This window comes from Pteronotus mesoamericanus, unplaced genomic scaffold (genome assembly GCF_021234165.1).
Source record: "Pteronotus mesoamericanus isolate MK-2021 breed Mesoamerican mustached bat unplaced genomic scaffold, CSHL_Meso_final scaffold_31, whole genome shotgun sequence".
Lineage (NCBI taxonomy): Eukaryota > Metazoa > Chordata > Mammalia > Chiroptera > Mormoopidae > Pteronotus > Pteronotus mesoamericanus.
The window spans coordinates 12,403,655-12,424,367 of record NW_026555312.1 but is presented as its reverse complement, the minus strand read 5'-3'; the positions used below and the strand labels follow the sequence as shown (position 1 = coordinate 12,424,367).

General features: G+C 39.5%; 1 protein-coding gene across 1 annotated transcript in view; it reads left to right on the top strand.

Annotated features, from left to right (window-relative positions):
* KDM1B (lysine demethylase 1B) overlaps positions 1-20,713 on the top strand; it is a 51,075-nt gene that overhangs the window by 23,800 nt on the left and 6,562 nt on the right. Inside the window, exons 8-19 of the mRNA XM_054591844.1 lie at positions 93-297; positions 1,920-2,104; positions 4,290-4,466; positions 4,819-4,893; positions 7,045-7,182; positions 8,082-8,253; positions 10,954-11,081; positions 12,181-12,312; positions 12,884-12,958; positions 17,847-17,963; positions 18,641-18,766; positions 19,654-19,776. Of these exons, the coding sequence (XP_054447819.1) occupies positions 93-297; positions 1,920-2,104; positions 4,290-4,466; positions 4,819-4,893; positions 7,045-7,182; positions 8,082-8,253; positions 10,954-11,081; positions 12,181-12,312; positions 12,884-12,958; positions 17,847-17,963; positions 18,641-18,766; positions 19,654-19,776 (1,653 nt within the window). The remainder of the gene's footprint in view (positions 1-92; positions 298-1,919; positions 2,105-4,289; positions 4,467-4,818; positions 4,894-7,044; positions 7,183-8,081; positions 8,254-10,953; positions 11,082-12,180; positions 12,313-12,883; positions 12,959-17,846; positions 17,964-18,640; positions 18,767-19,653; positions 19,777-20,713) is intronic.

Sequence of the window (20,713 nt, the reverse complement as noted above, 5' to 3'; positions counted from 1 at the left end):
TACCGAGAAAAGAATCCTCTGTGCTTGGCTAAATCTGCATGTACATTTCTTGTCTGCCATTGTCCCTCTCAGTCTTGCTCTGCCCATTTCAGAGAGTGTCGGAAGTTTCCAACCATTGGTGGTACTCCATGCTCATTCTACCTCCTTTGCTGAAAGACAGCGTGGCAGCACCCCTGCTCTCTGCCTACTACCCCGACTGCGTTGGCATGAGCCCCTCCTGCACCAGCACAAACCGCGCAGCCAGCGAAGCCAGCCCGGGGAAGCTGGAGCACCCCAAGGCAGCCCCCTCTGTGCTGGGTGAGAGCTGGTCCTGGCACTCCCCGCTTTCCCCTCCCCCTCAGTCCCCGGAGTCCCTGGAAATGTGTGGGTGAGCAGAATGGAAACGACTTTTTTAATGTGTGCAACGTGTGGTATAAAGCACCTCATTATATCATGGATTTGGTGATACTGTGGATATCATACCATTTGTGTATACTGTGCAGTTAACGTTTCCCTCAGCAATTGGAAGGCCTGTAACACTTGTTCAGGAATCATGTCTACAGAGTTTAATGAGTATTTATTTGAAAGCTGGTTAAGTTGACAATAATGCAAACTCTTACCATACCGGAAGAATGTGTGACTATATGAGCAGCCCTTTTATTTTCTCTGAGTCTTTCTCTTCTAATTATGTTGTTGAGAATCTCAGCAAAATTATCATCTTTGGAAAAAATTCAAAACTTCAGGGCAGCGCAGACATGCTGTTGATTATATCTTTAAAATTCCACATCAGAATTCTTTGTGTACAAGCAAGAAATCTAAATCTTCTGCCTGAACACTAACAAATTTCATTTTTTAAATGCTTTTTTTCAAATACAAACTTTACTTTTGATAGGGCCACAATGTCATAATCTATTTGCACTATCTTAAGGTTTGTAACTCATAATACAGGCCCTCTAAAAATCTAGCTGTGGTAGAAATTGAAGCAGAGGTAAAAAATCCCAGTGTTAGTTTAAGGCACTCAAATTAGTGGGTTTGTACCTTTACAAAAGATAGTTTGGCAGGGTGACTCAAAAACCTTACAGTTAATACCTGTTGACCCTATGAATTTATCCTAATTAAATTATCAAAGTAAATTATAAAAAGAAGTCCAAAGATTTATGTGCAGAGAAATTTGTGTGGCATTACTTATAATAGTGAGTAATTGGATGAGGTTTAAATGTCCAGTATTAGTGGAATGATTATATGAAAAAATATTATATGTCCATTGAAGTCCTATTTAATGACATAGAAACATGTTCTTGATGTCATAAATTTTAAAAAACAGTTAGAAAATATTAGAAAATAGCAACTTTCTGGCTTTGTAAAAACAAGTATCTACAACATTGAAATTATCTATTCAAAGAAACAGCACTGATAGTCTGTGAACCCTGCCTCAAGAATGATCAGGAGTTAGTGATTGCTACTTAACATCTGCGAACCTGTTCATTTTAAAATCAGAAAAATTCCAATAATAGTTACTTTTAAAATATATTTTCATGGGGAACTGGTGTTCAGTAGGTACAGAGTTTGAGTCCTGCAAGTTGTAAAATTTCTGGAGATCTGTCACACAACAATATGAATATACTTAAAACATTCCTGAACTACATACTTAAACATGGTTAAGATGGTAAATTTTAATGTATGTGTGTTTTTTTTAACGACAACTAACAACTTGAAAAAAATTGTCCATACCATGGAAATTAAATTTGTGAAGAAAGAATAGGAAAACTCTGTTTAATCTGCACGTATGTGTATGTTGTCTAACTGAATGGAAGAAGCAGAAATATAGTAGGACAGGCTGGAGCTTGTTTTGACCATCCTTGCTGGTTTGATTTTACTTTTTAATTCACCCAAATTTGGAAGTGACAGCTGGCGGGTTTGCCTGTTTGTGCTTCTGTCAGTTCCAGGCATGAACCGGTACTTCCAGCCTTTCTACCAGCCCAATGAGTGTGGCAAAGCCCTGTGCGTGAGGCCAGATGTGATGGAGCTGGACGAGCTCTATGAGTTCCCAGAGTATTCTCGAGACCCCACCATGTACCTGGCCTTGAGGAACCTCATCCTGGCTCTGTGGTACACTAACTGCAAAGTAAGTGGGGGGCATATTAACTGTCAGCTTGCAGACAGTCACTTACCGTGAAAAATAGGAACTACTTTACCTGTGGATGGAACCTTTAAGCCAGGCTTTGTCCACCTCAGCAGTGCTGACATTTTGCGGGGATAGTCTTTGTGTGAGGGGCTGTTCTCTGCATTGTAGTGTTTTTGGCTACACCCTTAGCCTCTACCTCCTAGATGTCAGACCACCCCGCATTGTGACAACCATTGAGGGCAGAATTCATATCCACTTCATTATCCTCCAACAATCTTTGTTCTCTCTTGGTACTAAAGAAACGTTAGTGGCCTTATACATAGAATACTAGCCTTGAAAGGGGTGAAGATAAATTTGGACACGGTGGTGGGAATACAGGTTTTTGTTTTTGTTTTTGTTTTAAACAAAGTCTTTTCTGATCCTAGCGTTTTTCTGATTTATTAATTTCTTCTGCAACTACCAAGTGACTGCTCAGTGCAGAACATTTTGCAGTGCCACCAAGAAAGATTTTCCAGTTCCACCTTGGTATTTTACTGGATTAGACTCCAGCATCAGGTGACCTGATTAAGTGATAGCTGTGAATGCCATTTATATGAATTACACCCAGGTGAGGAGGCTGGGCAAGGTAGAATTATTTGTTTCCTCCCCAGCAGGCTTGAGGTAGGTATTCAATAAACATTTGCTGAACTGAACAAAATTGTGAGTAATTGTCAGAATTTCCTGTGAATAATTATAAAAATACTTTTCAGAAACAGCCTTGGATTTATTTTTCTTTACATTTTTTTAATTTGACTTTGAAGTTTAACTTATATAGGGGAAGAATCTTACAGAAAAAATCCTGACTTGTCAGTCTGGATCCATTTTAATTTTTAGTAAGAAAGGATGTATGGTATATATTTAATACTTTAGTGGTAAAACACAAATGTTTTCTACGGAAGAATCAAAGATGTTGAAATGATTTTGAAATGGTTTTTAAAATTTCATAAACACAAACACATTTTATCTTCTGAAGCAATGAAGGTTAATGTTGTATGTGTTGTTTTTTTAATGCTTTGAGTGTATAGTCATCTTCCTGGGTTTGTTCAGGTTCTTGGGCTGGGGTTTGGTGTCAAGTAAAGGAGTGGCCAAGGATAGGGACCCCTAACCCCTACCTCCAGCGTCTGTTCTAACTTCACCCCAGACCAAGGCTGCATTACTCTGGAATCTTTGAGATGGGCCATGACCTTGCCAAAGCTGGGCCAAGCAGAGAAAGGTAGTGTTGTCTTCCTCACCATCCCAGGCTCCTCAGTGGTCCTCCCTCCTCTTATCAGCGATAAGAATCCAGTTTTTCCTGCTGCCAGTACGCGGAACAGCCTGGGTTTGTAGAGTGGCCTTTGTTGGATGGCTTATTGAGTCAGGATTATATTTGTGATGTGGTCTGCCCCCATACTTTCTGTAGTAGTCTTCTCAGTGAGGAGAAGTTTATATGGTAAGATACAAATTGCTGACTCTGCCTTTGTCCCTTCTTTTATCGCTTCACCAGGGAAGCTTCCCTTTGATATTGTTATAATTTAGTGATAAGTGATGGATTTGAATGACCCTGAGAGTTTCTTTTCATTGTGATAAAATACAACAAAAAATTTACCATTCTAAAATGTGTAATTCAGTGGTATTAAGTACATATACAATGCTGTTTAAACATCACCACTATCTAGTTCCAAAAATTTTTTGTTACTCCAAGAGGAAACCCCAGTCATTCTTAAGCAATGACTCCCCATTCCTCCCTTTCCCCAGCAGCTACTGATCTACTTTCTGTCTCTATAGACTTGCCTATTCTGGACATTTCTTATAAATGAATCATACAATATGTGGCCTTCAGTAATGAGCTTCTTCACTTAGCATAATGTTTTCAAGGTCACACGTGCTATAGCATGGATCAGTACTTCATTGCTTTTTATGGCTAAATAAAATATGGGTAGACCACATTTATTTATTCATTCAGCCATTGATGAACATTTTTTTTGGCTATTTGAAGAGTGCTGCCTTGAACATTTTGTTTGAACATCTGCTTTCAATTCCTTCAGGTATGTACCTAGTAGTGGAATTGCTCTGGATCATATGATAATTCTATGTTTAGCTTTTTGAGGAACCGAGAATTGCTTTTTGTTTATTTGCCTTAACAGTTTGGTTTTATTTCCAAACACAGGAAGCTCTTACTCCACATAAATGTATTCCTCACATCATTGTCCGGGGTCTTGTGCGCATTCGATGTGTTCAGGAAGTGGAGAGGATACTTTATTTTATGACAAGAAAAGGCCTCATCAACACAGGCGTTCTCAGCGTTGGCACCGACCAGCATCTTCTTCCTAAAGATTACCACAGTGTAGGTGACTCGCTCTAGCAATAACACCACCGGTCATGATAAAGGCTAGTACATTGTTGCTAAGAATACTATCAAAAGTCACATCAGCACCATGTAAGTTATAATGCAAGACTTTTTAGACTATGTGTTTCTCTGGAGAGGATACTATCAGACATTGTTTCCCTGGACTGTAGAGTCCTTTTTAAGAAAAGTTCCACAGTATGCTTTAGGAAAGTAACTTTCTGCTGTGGACATCAAAGAAATGTAGATGAAAAAAACATTGCTTGGTTTTTAGTACCTCCAGAACAACCAAAGTAGTACATTGTTTTCATTGCCTTTTTTTTTTTTTTTTTTTTTTTTTTTTTTTTTTAAGAAATCAGTCATCATTGTTGGGGCTGGTCCAGCAGGATTAGCAGCTGCTAAGCAACTGCATAACTTCGGAATTAAGGTAAGATTTTTGGTTCATGCAGGCAGAAATAGATGGTTAACTGCTCCTCAGGTCCTAATTTTCTAAGATTTAGAATTCAATTCATGATTTTAGCAAAGAATGCTGAATACATGATGATATCTTTATATCTTTACAGTCAATCCTAGAAAAGATCAAACATTGAAATTGGTTTAATAAAAGAAAGATAAAGGAATACAGAAATTCTCACAGCTTTGGAGAGTTTTACACTCAAGGAGCAACTCAGAAGAGATTCTAAGTTGGTATCAAAACAAATTCATCACAGGTTGTTGCTGACATAATACAGGGACATTGAGAAAAATCTGTTATTTCTGCAATAGTTTGAGACAACAGATAGCAACTTGAAATTTACTTTCTTTTATAAAAGTTTCTGAAATACCTAGTTACATTTTCTTAGCAAATTAAAGGCATCCTTTGAATCTTACTCTAAGAAACAAAAATCTTTGGTTTTGGAAGCAAGATTGAACTAGTTAATCCATGGTTGAGACACAATTACATGACTTTTAAAGTACTGTACATATTTGAGGTTGCCTGCATTTCCAAGGTGAGATATTTTTTCTTTTTATCTGGTATGTTTCCTTATTCCAGTTGTTTAAAATTAGCCAAAATAGAGACTATCACAAAAAGCCATTTGTGTAGTTCAGTATCTAAACTTGTGTTACACTCTTTCAAATTTACCATTCCCTAGATTTCTGTGACTTCCTAAGTCTGACATATTTCTCCTTTTTTAAAAAGTTACCTTTTATGGACTTTGGTTTTTACTTAAACCAAATGTGAAAATTACTTTGGTAAAATTGAATTAGTCTCTTTGCTCTTTCCTATCTGGCTAAAAGAAAATATTTTCTTTTTTCACAGTATCTTCTCTGCTGTAGGAGTTTCAGGGACAAGAAAAGTTTTCAATAGCTGAGCCTTGGGGAGGTTTTCCTCTTGACTGAATGGAGAACCTAAGTCTTGAATTACATTATGTTGCTGACAAAGCAGAAGAATCTGAGTTGGATTTATAGGAAGTGTGTTTGCATTTGTAAATATCTTCTTAGTGGTATTAAACTTTGAGGTGTTGTAACTGATTGATTATTTCAGTGTTAGATACTAGAGCCAAGGCTCCTTGTTTGTTTTTCACTTGTGAAACCCACAGATTATGTTATAGGGGAGGTTGTTACTATCCAGAGTCTTTAATGTTGAGCCTTCCTCTCACACACACTAAAAGGAAACTAGAAATGGATGGTTCAACCTGAAGTTTAACCTGAAGTCAGAGATGGAGGGTGGGAAGGGTGGAACCACCAGTTATAGTCTTTCTAGTTGGAGAAAATGAGGACTATTGGTCTGACAAAGAAGAATATTAGAGGATCTCTATTACTCTCCCCTTTCTTTCACCAGGAGATGAGGGAGACCCCACAGAGGCCACCCATCTCTCTCAGGATTAGAAAATGAGCCACCTGAGAGATGGGTAACTCAGGGATCTTTCTTGAGTAATTTGAAAGAGTGCTTCTAGGGATGAAATGACTGGCCTTGTACTGAAAAGCACTCAACATTTTCAGTTACTGCAACCCCAGAAAGAGGAGAGTAGTGCTCTGAGTCACAGGGCCGTCCACGTGAGGGCAGCTTCTCATGCCACCAGACTGAGAAGCGTGAAGGAGTTAAAATAATCTGCATGTGGGACCAATTTGCTTAGGTCATGAAGTGACATAGGATTTTTCTTCTTTTTTAAAGTGATAGTCACATCTTGGGGAAGTTAAGGTGTATACACAATGTTAAAGGACTTTTGCTACATACATAGATATTTCATAGAACAAAACCTTTTACCTAGTTTTTAGTAGTGCTTTTTAATAATGGAACACTGTTTAGTAAAAGCTTTCCAAGTGCATTTCATGTGCTAGTTCATCAAGTCTTATTATTTACAGCATTTGAGAGGGAACAGTTTGAGGATTTCACCAGCAGACCATTCACTTTTTCCTTGTTAGAATCTGGGTTGAACAGCCACTTCACCTTTCTTTTCAAAGTCATTTTACTAGTAATGTAACAGAAAAACATTAACCAAATATGGAGCTTATTTAACTGTATTCTACACTTACAGTAGCGCATCTGATACTACTGTTCTATCTTACTTAGCTTCCCCAATTGTCTCTCTTTTAGGTGACCGTGCTGGAAGCCAAAGATAGAATTGGAGGCCGAGTGTGGGATGATAAATCTTTTACAGGCGTCACAGTGGGACGAGGAGCCCAGATTGTCAATGGCTGTATTAACAACCCAGTAGCACTCATGTGTGAACAAGTGGGTTTCTTTCTTTAAGATTTGTTTTGTAGATGAAAAGAAAAAATTCTCAGTTTGCTTCTGTGTAGTATTAATGTGCTCCTAAATAATATGTAACAACTCCACATTGACTTCTTGCCTCTTCTTCTCTGAAAAGTAAATAAAGACAATTACAGTTCTTCTTTTCTGAGAAGGTGGTACTAGAGGACTTAAAATATTTTTTTCTTTTTCTAAGATCATTGATTATATATGTGTGTTAGTTGCAGGCCACTGGATTAGCTCATATTTTTGGTGTTACCAGATTAAGTAAATAATACAGAATGCCCAGTTAAATGCAGATAAATGACAAGTAATTTTTTAGCTTAAGTATGTTCCCAGATATTACATGAGATAGTTTGCATGCAATTTTTGGGACATACTTATGCTAAAAAAAATTTGTTGTTGTTTATCTGAGCGTCAGATTTAACTGGGCATCCTGTTTTTTATTGTGCAACCCTGCATAGTTTCTTTGAAGACATGGTAGGCCCAACGTTTTTCCTTAAATATTTATTGACAGTAAATTCAGTTTAAATTCTGTGTTTGTGTGTTTGTGTGCTCATCTCTGTGAGAATCAGAGCAAGGAGAGGCCATGCACAGCTATGGCGTCTGCAGCATTAGTAACTACTGGCTGAAAGCTGACAGTGCCTGGCATAGAAGCTGCTACTGTCACCCGCACAGTCTCATAAAACAAGGTCCTAAAGATTTCATGCTGTTTTTTCACTGCCTTCCTTTGCTGCCATTTTCTGTTAAGAATATTTAGCTTCATTTTTGAGAGATACTAGACCATTTTCTCCATGAGAGCTCTGTCTAATTTCAGCTTAGAACCTGTACATATTTTTTCCAGGGAAAATTTTCACCTTCTTATTCTTATTATTTTGAAGCTTGGCATCAGCATGCATAAATTTGGAGAAAGATGTGACTTAATTCAGGAAGGTGGAAGAATTACTGACCCCACTATTGACAAGCGCATGGATTTTCATTTTAATGCTCTCTTGGATGTTGTCTCTGAGTGGAGGAAGGATAAGACTCAGCTCCAAGATGTTCCTTTAGGAGGTATGGGGAGATGTTCTGATTGTTCCATCTGAGTCTCATTCTAACTTACACTTGGTCAGCAGTAGCATCAATCATCTATGAGGTTGATGTGTGCAATAAGAATAGTCCTTTAGAGCATTGCTTTTGGACTGATGAGTTCTCCAGACTGTTCTGCAGAGGGAGCAGAACTTCCTCAGCGACCTTTAGATGCCTGTGTGTACACACACACACACACACACACACACACACACACACACACACACACCTTTACACAATAACTGGTGTTTTGAAAACTATGTGAATGTTTAATTTTCAATTTCCCAGAGGAGCTTCCTTTTAAGTAAAATATGATAAGCCCTACATGAGTAAATAGTAACCGCATACTTTTTTTTCTAGATGAGGATTTCTATATGCCAGGACTTTCTTTCCTTTTTTGGAACAGTAGGTTAAGATTTTTCTAATATATTTTGTTTAAGAATGCAAGAATGTATATTAAAATTTAGTAATTTTACTTCAAATTCTTTAGGCTTTAGTCCTAAATGGACAATATGAACCATGATCCTTTAGAAAACTTGACTGTGTGTCATGACTCACTTCCATGTCAGTACCAGCTGAGATTTTACTATAGTGCTTTTTTAATTGATGCTCATTTAACCCACAGTTCTGTGACCTGAACGTATTTACTTGTAGTACGTAGAAGCATGTCAGAGTTTCTTAAAGCACAAACATTTGAACTCAATTTTCAAAATGCTAATTTGCTTCAACTATGTGTTCCTTGGTGAGGGTTCTTAGTTCCTCATCCTGGCGTATACTCCATCTCCCTCTGGGATCGACCTCTCAGTAGCAAGGATCGCCTATCTCTTGTTTTTTATCCGCCCTCCACACCCCCTGCCTTCTGAGACTGACCCGCACTGTGATCCCGTTAGTGTTGACAGACAAACCATAACAGAACATTTGTAGAAATTCGCTGGGGTCAACAGGGATCATTTGATTATATGATAAAGTGCCCAGATCAAGTGATTAGTTGTTGAATTTTCTGGAAATGAAGAGAGTCATTAGGCTGACTTTAAGGTGTTCTCAGAATTTAGTGTTTTTTTTCCATGTGTGGTAGCGGCTGGATAGCATTTTCTTTATACTTCTTCCAGTGTCACCAAATAAAAACGTAGTAATACTGCTTTGTCTTTGCCTTACTTAAAAATAAGGGAGGATCAGCAACACTTAACTGTGTAAGTAGTTGTTTCATCATATTAATATGTTTTTGAAAAGTTCTAATAATAGTGCATACATCTCTCTATAAGGTTAGTTATATTCCTGTTAGCAAGTATCTCAGCTGTCTTGAGATCTCACTTTGTTACCACTTAGGTGAAAAAAACCAAAATGTAAATACTAAGAAGCTAGAATTAATTTCACAAAGCATAGATGCTAAAGCTTTTAAATAGTATTTACACAAAAATCATGTTTAGACTTTTCTTAATCTGTTTATACTTAATTTTATATACTGTTAAGAAATCTTGATTCTTAGTGAACCTCTACAAAACCGAAAGGAAAATAGAAATGACAAGAGACAGGAGTGGGATTTCTACTAGAAGGTTCTGAAAGTGGTAAAGAATGCCTGGTGGTCTAGGACCAACAGCCTAGTGCAAATCCAGAGGTGCTATGACTTCCCTATATTACAGTCTAGTGGAAGAATGGGAATTTTTAATGAGAATCTTGAGTTGTCTGGAAAAAAAAAAAGTTAGCTGATAGTCAGTTCTGTTCCTAGTCAAGCAAGTTCACAGTACTTTGTAGAAGCTTTGCTTGTGCAGTGTATGCATTGGATGGTTGTCTTCCCTGAAAATATCATAAAGAAATGACCTGGACTAATGTTCTTATAATCTGTTGCTTGTGAGCGCCCCCACTCCCAAAAATAAAGTCTAAGACAGTAATTGGAATGGCATCACAGCACTGTGTATACGTAGTTAAAGTTCCAGTTGGGTGGATGAATGTTGGAGTCAATAACAAGATGTGATTGCTGGGGCATGTGGAGTCCGGGTGCCACTGTGCTGGGAGCAGGGTGGGGTGGGCCTTCCGTGAGGGGGATAGTCACAGGCCCTGTGGGGCTGGCATTTATCAGCAGGGCCTGTGAGTGGGCAGGTGCTGTTGCCATGTTTGGAAAGGCTAAAAATGTGCCGTCACAGTCTGGCTGTGGGTTTGGGATTTATTACACAGGCAGCAGAGAACCAGTAATTAAAGGTACTGAGGCCGAGGGCTGACGTGACGGTAGCCCATAATGGTATATTCTTGTTGGGAAGAGAATATAGTCAGTAGCCAGTGTATCACAGATCTCCCAGTTGAGATGAGATGTTATAAAAACATGACTTTCAAGTGATCACAGTGAGACCAGAAATAAATGGGAATTCTCTCTCTGTGTGTCTGTCGGTGTATGTGCAGGGGGTGCTTTTCTGTATTTTGAGCAAAAGAAGAAACAGCTTCTCAACCACACAGAAATAAAACATGGTTGAAGATACAGAACCTACATAGTTTTGTTTCCAGTTAAGATAAGCTTTTACTTCCTGAGAGAAACCAACATTATCAAGATATTTTTTTCCTTTTGAGTTGGCTTAGGAAAGGCCTTCATAAGTTTGGGGTTTTGCAGGTTGAACAAGGTTGAAAGCAAAAGATAAGGAATTAGAGAATACTGTTAAAGCTGTTTTTTTCTGTTTTGATCCATTCCCATTACAGAAAAGATAGAGGAGATCTACAAAGCTTTTATTAAGGAATCTGGCATCCAATTCAGTGAACTGGAAGAACAGGTGCTTCAGTTTCACCTCAGTAACCTGGAATATGCCTGTGGCAGCAACCTCCATCAGGTGTGATTGGGTTTCGTGAAATGTGCTTCAAAATACTTGTTTTTTGTGTATATGTGTGTATTTTACATAGTCTCGATATTGAATTTGCCCTGCTTTGGATAAACAGGAAACAATGGTTCTGCTGCTGAAAAGTTCGAAAACCACGATTTCAGAGCATATTAACCCCATGGCGGTTTTGAAAAAAATTACTTTTTTTTTTTTTTGTTTGTTAAAAAAGCAAGAGAAGCCTTTTTTCCCAGTAATGCTTGTGAAGAAGCTCAATGTTTAAACCTAATCCAGGAGTGCTGTTGAGCTGAACTGGGGAGGGGTCCAGAGCCTTGAATGTTCTTGCCCTTCAGGGCATTTCTGTGGAACCTCGCAGGGCCTGAGGACGCTGGTCTCAAGAGACTGGAAGATGGTATCTTTGCAGTTATAGTCTGTTTATCTTGCTAAAATAAATTTAAACTTAACCACCTGTGATTTTAATACTTAAATATTCTATATTTTGAATAAAGGCCCCTGACTGAATTGTCCTCTTTGTGACCTCTCCATGTTCCTTCGATTCTTCACACCAGTTGGAATAGCATTGTTTTCCAGAATCATGCTGTAGAGTTTCATTGTGTAAGACCAGTGGTTGGCATATTTTTATATGGAGTTGATCAAATGCAGTTTTACTTCATAGAATTCTCCTTCTGCAGGGTCATTGATTTCAACCTCTGTAGAGTTTCCATGTGTAAGACCAGTGGTTGGCATATTTTTATATGGAGTTGATCAAATGCAGTTTTACTTCATAGAATTCTCCTTCTGCAGGGTCATTGATACATAACATGCCTTTTATTTTTATGAAGGAGTGGTACCCACAACCAAATCATATCTACCTTTTGGTCTAAAATAAGCTTTCCCATGCATTGCTGAGCAGTTTTCTTCCCCAACAGCAGTATCCAGCTGGGTTGGTCTGTGTGTCCCCTCCTTCCATCACGTTTTGTCCTGTTCACAGAAGCCCTGCCCTCTGGCCTCAGATGGCTTCTTCCCACCCGGGGGTCCTTTCGTGTCCCTTAAGTGGAGGCTCAAGAAGAGGTGGGAACACCTCTTCTTCCCAATGTCTCCTGTTGTTTCCCAGGTGTCTGCTCGCTCCTGGGACCACAATGAATTCTTTGCCCAGTTTGCTGGTGACCACACTCTGCTCACTCCCGGCTATTCTGTCATCATTGAAAAACTGGCTGAAGGACTAGACATTCGCCTCAAATCTCCGGTGAGTATAACAGCAGTAGGAGGCTCTGGTTTAGCCTTGTTTTTAAGGGATGTGAAGTTTGGGGCATATGGATTACACAGGAGACAGGTACTTGCTGTGACTGTCAGACAATGCCTCTAAGTATTTTTATGAGACGGTTGTAGCGTCATTCACATCAGTTACATAGCTGCTGATGTTTGGAAACAATAGTGGCACAGATGGCACTTTCATTAATAATAAAATGTTCAAGTTGCTCACATCCCTGATCCAAAGCGGTTATTTTTCACTTCAAAATTTTCCCCTCATATTTTTGTCTCTGTACATTTGTGTTGTACATTGTAATCATAAAGGCAATTATTTATATTACACTTTACACTATATTATAAACATTTTACATATTTTGACATAGTATTTATAAACTTTAATGGCTGAGCAATAGTTCTTTGAAATAGGCTCTAACTGCTGCTTTGATCTCTGAATGCCAGGAAATGATTTTCCATAGCCACGGGGAAGGTAAATTGACATATAGAATGCAGAGGGTCCTGGATCATATGGTCCCATCATGCTTTTTATAATTGTTTTTCTTGAGCAGGTACAGAGTATTGATTATTCTGGAGATGAAGTTCAAGTTACCACGACAGATGGGACAGGGTACACAGCACAAAAGGTGAGTGCTAGAATTTCACTAGGTGCTTCAGGGGCCTGGCAATAAGGGAAAAGAGTCTTTTTCCACCAAGAAGTTGGCCTTTGGCAATCTGCCTGGAACGCCTTGTTTGATTTCTGAAGAGTTACGTATACGTATGTCCACTTAATTGTATGGTGGATGTGCAAATCCGATTTAACTAATCTAACAATATATAGATTCATGGCAGATGGAAATCTGGATAGTATTTTTTTAAAGTGGGTTCTATGCTATATTAGTCCTGAGAATTGAACAAGAAAATGAATTATATGGTGACATAAATTTGAAAAGTATTGCATACTACAGTCTACTTTTAGGATTAAATGGGGCATATTAATGGCTCTGAGAAGTCCTGCATTAGGAAAAAAACCAAACCATTTCACTTGAATTCAGTGTTCTAAATTGGTAGGCTTCTTTTTTTCTTGGTGGTTGGTTGGTTGTTTTGCCATGGAACCATTTTTCAAATCAAGAAAGCTCTATGTTTTCATTTTGAAACTGCAGAAGTACTTTTATATTATTTGAACTTTTTGTAAACCATTTTAGTAGGTGGACAGTGAAAGGTGCTATAACGTAATATGTGAAATCACACTGAGGTCTCTATAATGTTGGAGAACAAAGGTGATTACTTGGGGAGAATGGGCATTAATAAACTCCATAAGTTTATTTAAATTTAGTTATATCTAAAATTACCAAAAAGTGTAATTGACAAACTTTCACTAGTTCCTAGACTAAAGTTTTATACTTTCCAGTGATCTTAAAGTATTTCACAGTCCTTGATATTCATACAAAAATAGAGGATTCCATGTCAAATGAAAAGATGAGGTATAGCATATGAGTCCAGGGAATGGGTCCTCATACTATTCCTGCCTTTAACTAGCTGGGTAGTTAGTAGTGGTCCTGTAGACTTGGGACTAATAGTGGTCTCAGTTCTGGCCGCACATTAGAATCACCTGTAAGATGCTTTAAAAGAAAGGCTGCAAAACCTCACCCCACAGGGATTCTTTCTGAATTGGTCTGGTCGTGTTGCAATGCTCCCCAGGTGATTACAGCATGCAGCCAGAGTGGAGAACCACTGGGCAACAGTGCCCTTGTCCGTGAACCTGGAGATGAGAATCAGGCCAATCTCTAAACATCTTCCTACTGGTAAAAATTTTTTTAGTCCCTCTTTTTAAAATTGCAAGTCAGTGAATGGCTCAACCTCTGGTATTTTGTAACTTAGGCTTTTGTCACCCAGGATAACACGCTTGTTAGACTCACCCTGCTGGGTCACCCTCCACCAACCCTGAGCCGGCACATTTGCTCTTCTTTCTTTGTACTGTGGCTCTCCAGAGATTTCAGGGCATAGCTTCAGTCTAAGTTTCAAAGCCTGCTCTGAATGGTGAAAGCAAATATTGTTATTCTTATGGTTGTCAGCACACATCACACAGTCCGAATTGGAAATTTCCCCAGTTTATAGGTGAAAGATAAACATTTGACAAACTGTAAATCAATCTATGTTGCTTCCACTGAGATCTAGCTTTAGTTCTTAAGCAGGGTGTGTTTATATCTTGTGGATATTGGTTTTCAAAGCTTTTTGTTTTTAAGAAAATCTCTAGGTCTTACATTCTTGTGGTTTTTATTTACATATCCAAAAAGGTAATTTTTTTGCTACATGGTAGCTATTTTCTAAGTATATTTTATTGATTATGCTATTACAGTTGTCCCATTTTTTTCTCCCCTTTATCCCCCTCCTCCTGGACCCCCCTCCCTCCAGCATCCCCCATCTTTAGTTCATGTCCATACATATAAATTATTTGGCATCTCCATTTCCTGTACTATTCTTAGCCTCCCCCTGTCTATTTTGTACCTACCAATTATACTTCTTATTCCCTGTATCTTTTCCCCCATTCTCCCCAATCCCCTTCCATGCCGATTACCCTCCATGTGATCTCCATTTCTGTGATTCTGTTCCTGTTTTAGTTGTTTGCTTAGTTTGTTTTTGTTTTCTTTTTTAGGTGCAATTGTTGATAGTTGTGAGTTTAATTGTAATTTTACTGTTCATAGTTTTGATCTTCTTTTTCTTAGAAAATATTTTATATAATAGGGGCTTGGTGATGATGAACTCCTTTAACTTGACCTTGTCTGGGAAACACTTTATTTGCCCTTCCATTCTAAATGATAGCCTTGCTGGATAGAGTAATCTTGGATGTAGGTCCTGGCTTTTCATGACTTTGACTACTTCTTTCCAGCCCCTTCTTGACTGTAATGTTTCTTTGGGGAAATCAGCTGATAGTCTTATGGGAACCCCTTTGTAGGTGACTTTATCCTTTTCTCTTGCTGCTTTTAAGATTCTCTCCTTATCTTTAATCTTGGATAATTTAATTATGATGTGCCTTGGTGTGTTCCTCCTTGGGTCAAACTTCTTTGGGACTCTCTGAGCTTTTGGACTTGCATGTCTATTTCCCTTGCCAGATTGGGGAAGTTTTCCTTCATTATTTTTTCAAATAAGTTTTTAATTTCTTGTTCTTCCTCTTCTCCTTCTGGCACCGCTACGATTCGGATGTTGGAATGTTGAAAGTTGTCGCAGAGGTTCCTCAACCTCTCCTCATTTTTTTGAATTCTTGTTTCTTTATTCTGTTCTGGTTGAATGTTTATTTCTCCCTTCAGTTCCAAATTGTTGATTTCAGTCCCAGTTTCCTTCCCTTCACTGTTGGTTCCCTGTATATATATATTTTTATTTCACTTTGTATATCCTTCACTTCTTTATTTTGCATTTGTTCTTAGTTATTTCTCTGAGCATCCTGATTACCAGTGTTTTTAACTCTGCAGCTGATAGGTTGGCTGTCTCGTTGTTGCATAGTTCTTTTTTTTGGAATTTTGATCTGTTCTTCCATTTGAGCCATATTTCTTTGTCTCGGCGCACATGTTACATTGTAAGGGACAGAGCCTTAGGTATTCGCCAGGGTGGGACAACCCACTTGGCTGTGCTGTAGAGCTGTATGTGGGGGAGGGGTCAGACAGGGAACAATGCCACTTGCTCAGCTCTCACCCTGCTTTTAGCCACTTCCCCCACTACCCACAAGCGAATTGTGCCCTTTCAGGTGTTGCCCTGGTGCTGATTCCTAGGTGAGTGGGCTTGTGTACATTCTAGGGCCCTGTGAGCCCCTCCACCAGACTCTTCTGTGAGAGTGGGAGTTTCTCCTTCCACCATAACTCCCACAGGCTTTTACACTCAGAGGTTTTGAGGCTTTATTCCCCCGCGCTGGACCTCGGCTTGCCCATTCTGTCTTGCTCCCCAGTTGTTCCTCCTGGTTTATCCTCACACAAATGTGGGACCGCCCGGTCCGCAAGCCACCGCCTCACCTGCCTTGTCCACCAGCCACCACCTTGCTGCACCTCGTCTCCACCCTGTTGCCCATCTCCACCCCTCTTGTCTGGATGTATTTTTCTTCTTTAACTCCTTGGTTGTTAGACTTCCATACAGTTTGATTTTCTGGCAGTTCTGGTTGTTTTTTTGTCTTTCAAGTGGTTGTTATCCTTCTTTTGGTTGTGCAAGGAAGTGAAGTGTATGTACCTATGCCTCCATCTTGGCTGGAAGCCCCATATAGTTGCTCTTTCCTATAATCAGATTGAGGATAGAGTACGTGTTTTTTATTTTTAAAATTTTCTAATTTTCTTGTGGCAGAAAACAGCGACAAAATCCCAGGAAGAACTCTGAATGAACTTCCTGTGGTCATGGATTTTGAGGTTCAAGCCAAATACACTAAGTCTGTGATGAAGGCAATGGTAGATTTGGTGCCTGGCATTCAGCTCCATTCTACTCCCATTTTCCTGTTAGCTTGTATTATAAATGATGGAAAGTAAGCGTGTGCACATACACATGCACACCTCTTCCCAGATTCCTTTGCAGCTAAGGCTCTCACTAAGAAATGGTTCAGTCACTCAGATGCATTTGCATGATTTGGAAAGTATAGTCTGGTGTTTAGTTCACTTCTGCTGTATCTGCTGACAGTCATAATGGATGAGGTGTTGGGTTCATCAGCAGGGACAGTATAGGTTCCCATTCACTCATTAACTGCAAGCGAGTCAAGACAGAGCACAAGAAGAACCCATTTTGCTGGTGAAGGTTGTTCTATAAGTGGCATGATTCTGGTAACAGTAGCTGCTGATTGGAGTGGCAATGATAACATGGTTCTGGAGTTTCCTGATTGTGTTGAGAGATTCCAAGTTTCTTTGATGGCCTGGTTTCATGATGTGACTTTTGAAAGTCATCCTCGAAGACTTTGTTAGCATCTGTTACTTCATCTGTTAGTTTAATGAATCTGTAAGCCATTTGGACCCTGCAATAAATTGCTTCCTCCTTCAAAAAAATTGTAAGAATTCCTAGTGCTTGTGTTGTGCTTTACCATTTATGAAGCATATTGATGTACACTGTAAGGGTTTTTGTTTTAAGCATTACCCCAATCCTTTGAAGTTAGTAGGGCCGGTGTTACCCTGGCCACACATTATAAAGTGTCAGGAATGATACACAAGTCTAGTTCTTCTGACTCCATATTTAGGTACATTTCTTCTTCTAGCACTGCTTTTCAGGATTGGGACCTGCTGGACTCTTCTTAATCTGGGATTATTGTAAGTCATCAAGACCTTTCTGCAAGTTCCTCCAGGTAGAAGCCACTTCTGCCTGGCCAGGCACCCTCGTGCAGTGAACAATCTGTGCAACTGTACGTGGCTGCCCTTAGGAATAGAATAACATGGGATGTTGACTATCTCATGACTGGCAGTAGGGATCAGTGTTCTTCAGGCTTTGAGATTTTCCTGGAAATGCACCCACTGGATTGTTGTGGTATTAGGTTCAGTTGCTGCTTGTATGTTAACTGTTAATTATTTCCCACAGGTATTAGTCACGGTACCACTGGCCTTACTGCAGAAAGGTGCCATTCATTTTAATCCACCACTGTCAGACAAGAAGATGAAAGCCATCAACAGCTTAGGGGCAGGCATCATTGAAAAGGTGACTAGATTACTTAAACCCCAGAACTACGGAGATTAATGTCAGATGACAGGAGTTCCTTCGCTCCTGATATTGAGAAGTAGTGGGTAACTTTTGAATCCAAATAAAATTTGAAGATTTCCTTTTCATTTGAATAATTGTTCCTGCAGAATACAAAAGGATATTATGAAAACATAAGGAAGGGAGCTGGCTGAGGTCTATAAATTTTAACTTCAGGAGGATAAATCTTATTCAAAATTTGAACTTGGTATATTAAATAAACAATTCTTTTCTGCTTTCCACCTCTAACTCCATTAGTTAGCCCCAATGAGGAGAATGTTTTACTTCCTCTGCCTTTAAAATCTCTTTCAGCAGAATCTGCCAGTGCTGCAGTAGATACTGGTGGACCTATGAGGAGGCAGAATTTATCTTATGGACATAAGCATCAATACCATGTCTTAGGAATGGTTTGCCTTTTTAGATTAGCTTAGAGGTTGTTGGTAGGAGTACGGGACTGAGGGATATAAAGGCTAGATGCTCATGGAGAGAAGAATGGAGGTGGGAGAATGAAAAGGGAGTAGTGACGGTTTTTTGTTTGTTTTATTGAATGTAGTTAAGAGCCGTAGGTTGCTACTTGGAGATTGCCGTACTTTTGATTCAATAAACTCTTAACCCTCTTTCTCTTGCTTGCTTTCCAGATTGCCTTGCAATTTCCTTACAGATTTTGGGACAATAAAGTTCAAGGGGCAGACTTTTTTGGGCATGTTCCTCCTAGTGCCAGCAAGCGAGGGCTTTTTGCTGTATTCTATGACATGGATCCCCAGGTAAAGTCATTGGTGAAAGGTGGTTTGAACTTCCTTACTGCAGTTTGAAATTTGATGTGGTAATATTTTACATGTCAAGCTCAGAAACTAATGAACACTGTGGACACTCTGGCTATATGATTATATTCTGGGAGGCTACCTGGACTAGGACATTTTCCTGTAGCATAGGAACGCCAGTATCTGCCATACTTTCTTGAAGTACTAATGTTGCACCCTGAGAAATGAATTAGTCACTTGTGGAAACTCTTTCAGGCTGATAGGGGAATTCCTCTTAGGGAGAGTCCACCACAGCACGGCAATGAGTGGTACCTGAAGAGTACTCTACAACAGTCCTCCAGTGGTACTGTGGAGGGTGGGATATGATTGGCCCAGGGGAGGGCAGATCTGAGTGCCGGTAGATGTGATTGGTGGGACCGAAGAGTGGCGGGCGTACCTGCGACTTGAAAGCAGTGGTAGTACTGATGTCATGCAAAAGAATCCCAGTTGTTTCTTTTTTTATCTCTGTTCCAAAGAACATTTTAAAAGGTATCCCATGGGAGCCTAGGGCAAAATTTCTTTACCATTTGAGAAAGTTCTTTCCATTATTTTATCCACAGACTTCCCATCTCAACCTTGTTCCATTTCTTCCGAAACAAGTTCTTATAAGGGAAAAGCCAAAGGAACTCTGAACTTGATATTTACACTGCTTCCTGAGTTCTTTCAACATGTAACAATAAAAAATGTATAGATTAATAATGAGTGTGAGGAAAATGAACTGGTGATTGAAAGGGTAGGGGACAGTAGGAAATAATGAAATTTAATTTCTGGTCATCTCTTTGGAACTGGACATTTAGAGACTTCTTTCCAAAGCAAAAAGTGTAAACTGCTTTTCCCTTCCTTGTGTCCAGAAGAAACACAGTGTGTTGATGTCGGTGATTGCGGGGGAGGCGGTGGCCTCCCTTAGGAACCTGGAGGACAAGCAGGTGCTGCAGCAGTGCATGGCGACCCTCCGGGAGCTGTTCAAGGAGCAGGTCAGAGACACCCTCTTTGAAAGAAAGACATGCCCGTCTTGACGTGCTTTTCAGCGTGGGGTGGAGCCCAAAGCAAGCTGTCATTACCGAGAGTGAAAAGAATCAAGGCAATAGGTCACAATATTCTTTCTTTCAAAACAACTGTCCACCTAAGTTCTGGATTCGTTTGCTAGGGCTACCGTAACAAAGTACCCCAGCCTGGGTGGTTTAAACAATGGAATATTATTTTCTGACAATTTTGGAAGCCAGAATTCCAAGATCAGGGTGTTGGCGGGTTTGGTTTCTTTGAGGCCTCTCTCCGTGGCTTCCAGAAGGCTGCCTTCCTGCTGTGACCTCACATGGTCCCCCCTCTGTGTTGTCTGTCCTCATCTCCTTTTCTTATAAGGACATTAGTATACTGGGTTAAGGCCCACCCTAACAACACCGTTTTAACTGTACCTCATTGAAGGCCCTTTCTCAAACACAGTGACATTATAAAATAGTGGGGGTTAGGGCTTCAACAGGGATTTTAGGGGGACACTAATGTAACCCATACCAGTACCCCATTCTTCTTTGTACACTGTGTCTTCTTTCCTTTTTTCCTCAGATCATGCATACCCCCTTTTCTTTCCTAAGGATGTACAAATTTCCCACAGGCTTTGTATTTATCCAAAGCCTAGCAGGCTTTGGTGACAAATTTCCTTTTAAAGAGACATTGTCCAGAATTTTCTCATACCCCACATATGCAACTAGTCTCATTTCTGTATTTTCTCCAATGGAGCTCAAGGTAAATCTTATTTACATCCGATTTACTAAATCTCACAGTCTCTGCAGATTTAGAAATGGCGTGGCTTATATCTTTTCCAAATAAGGAACAGAAGTTGAAAGTGAAATTAACTGAAAAGTTACAGAAATGAGAGAAAAAGAGGCATCCAGGGATGCTGCCTATTTTGAGTGA